This window comes from Apteryx rowi, unplaced genomic scaffold, assembly GCF_003343035.1.
Source record: "Apteryx rowi isolate R43461 unplaced genomic scaffold, aptRow1 scaffold_32, whole genome shotgun sequence".
Classification (NCBI taxonomy): Eukaryota; Metazoa; Chordata; class Aves; order Apterygiformes; family Apterygidae; genus Apteryx; species Apteryx rowi.
The window spans coordinates 2,354,128-2,355,991 of NW_020449641.1; the positions used below are offsets into that span (position 1 = coordinate 2,354,128).

Below are 1,864 nucleotides of genomic sequence, written 5' to 3' on the forward strand. Positions count from 1 at the left end.
CCTTCTCTTCTCTTCTCTTCTCTTCTCTTCTCTTCTCTTCTCTTCTCTTCTCTTCTCTTTCTCAGGGTAGCACTCCCCCAAGTAGAGAAGCACACAGAGGTTAAAGTCCTTGGAGTTTTTTGGCATCAAACTCAACTTTTAAAAATCTGAACCTAAAGAGTTTGCCACAGGCATCAACTTTTTCGTGTCAGAGGTGGGCAGAGAATCTAGGTAAATCAGCAGCAGTCCAGTTGACCTCCCACCAGCCTTGAGCTCCATTTGCAGCATGAAAGTGAGCATAAATGGAGCATTTCTCAGTGCAACGGGAGGTGCACACAACTCTGCCTGTGCTGGAGGTCTGAACACGAAAGTTCATTCTATTGCATGGGAGCTAGAATGAGGAGCATACCCTACACCCTTTACGTCCACTGGAGCGCATATAGGAAAAGAAGCATACAGGAAATTAGAGCCTTTAGAGAGGAATATTTAAACTTTTAAAAATAGGTGCTAAGGCCTGGCAAAGACTTGTAGGTGTGTACTGCAGTTGCTGGAACTACTCACATATATATGTATATACGGTTTCAAAATTAGGGCTTAAGTTAGCTGTGCTGGTGAGGAAATTGAAGCTATGTAAGTGGATTATTTTTAACCTGTCTGCGTTCTTTTGAAACCAGGGCAGTATATTACTGGGGATCATTTCTGTAGTGCCATCACTTTCCTCAGCTCTTGGTTACAAAGCAAAGTTAATGGGAACTGAAAAATTTGGATCGATTTTTCTTTCAAGCAGAGTGAGGTTGAACATGCCTTTTTCTGACAGCTTGTCTCAAACCACAAAAATGTGTGAAGGGAAAATCTGTTTCTCTTCTGGTCAGAGTACATGCACAAGGGCTAGATGCTCATCTGGCGTAAATGGGTATCACCCCCTTGACTCGAACGGGCCTTTCGCTGGTGCAACTCTTTGCTTTCTCTTTAAACAGAGGAGGTAAAATAACATCAAAGTTTCCCATGCCAGGAAAGTCTTATCCTCACGCAAAAGTGAAAACTGACCATGGTGTGCACAGAAACACGAATCCCGTGTGGCACCTAACCCGCACTTCTCGGTGCGCGCCGCGCGCGTAAAGCACGGCACAGCAATAATCTCACGCTCCCTCAGTGCGAACCAAGCAGCCCGCGCCGGCCGCGAGCGCCTCTCAGCCTGCTCGCATTCCTCCGCCGCTCTGGCACACAAGCCGAGCTGCAGCGCGAAGCCGAGACGTGAGCAATGCTCTGCTCGCGCGCGGACGGGGAAGCCGAAGCCGCGGTCATCAAAGGGAAGCGCTCTCCAGAGGGATCGCCCCTCTCCCCGGCCTGGCCCGGAGACAGCAGCGCACGGGTCCCCGGGGTCAGTTCGTCGGTAGGTACTCACCTCATTTTGCAGCTCGGAGAGTTTCCCGGTCGGTTTGGAGCACGGGGCTGTTTGTTTGTTTTTGGGGGAYGGCTTTGCCTCGTTCCAAGCGCTCCACTGTCCGCCTTATCTTTGTGCCGAGATTTGTGAGCGTGTGAGYGTGTATGTATGTGTGTCTGGAGTTGTCTGGCATTTTCCATGCAGGTCACGCCTTCCCCTGCCTGCAACGGTTCCCCACATCCCCACACGCACRCACGCACACACACAGACCTGACGGCATTGAAACTGTCCTCCCCTCCGCCAGCCCGCTCCCGCAGTCCCTCCTCTCGCTCCGTCGGGCTGCCCGATGCGCTTCAGCAAAAGCCACGGGACTCAGCTAAGTTTTTGTTTTTCTTAATCTCCAGAGTTTGGTTGTGTGTGTGTGTGTGTGTGTGTGCGTGTGCGTGTGTGTGCATGCCCATGCACATTGTGTTTTCTCTTTTTTCTACAGGCTGCTTTGCC

General features: G+C 50.7%; 1 protein-coding gene across 1 annotated transcript in view; it reads right to left on the reverse strand.

Annotated features, from left to right (window-relative positions):
• MASP1 (mannan binding lectin serine peptidase 1) overlaps positions 1-1,563 on the reverse strand; it is a 28,413-nt gene extending 26,850 nt beyond the window's left edge. Inside the window, exon 1 of the mRNA XM_026070873.1 lies at positions 1,385-1,563. Within this exon, the coding sequence (XP_025926658.1) occupies positions 1,385-1,563 (179 nt within the window). The remainder of the gene's footprint in view (positions 1-1,384) is intronic.
• Positions 1,564-1,864: the final 301 nt, after the last annotated feature.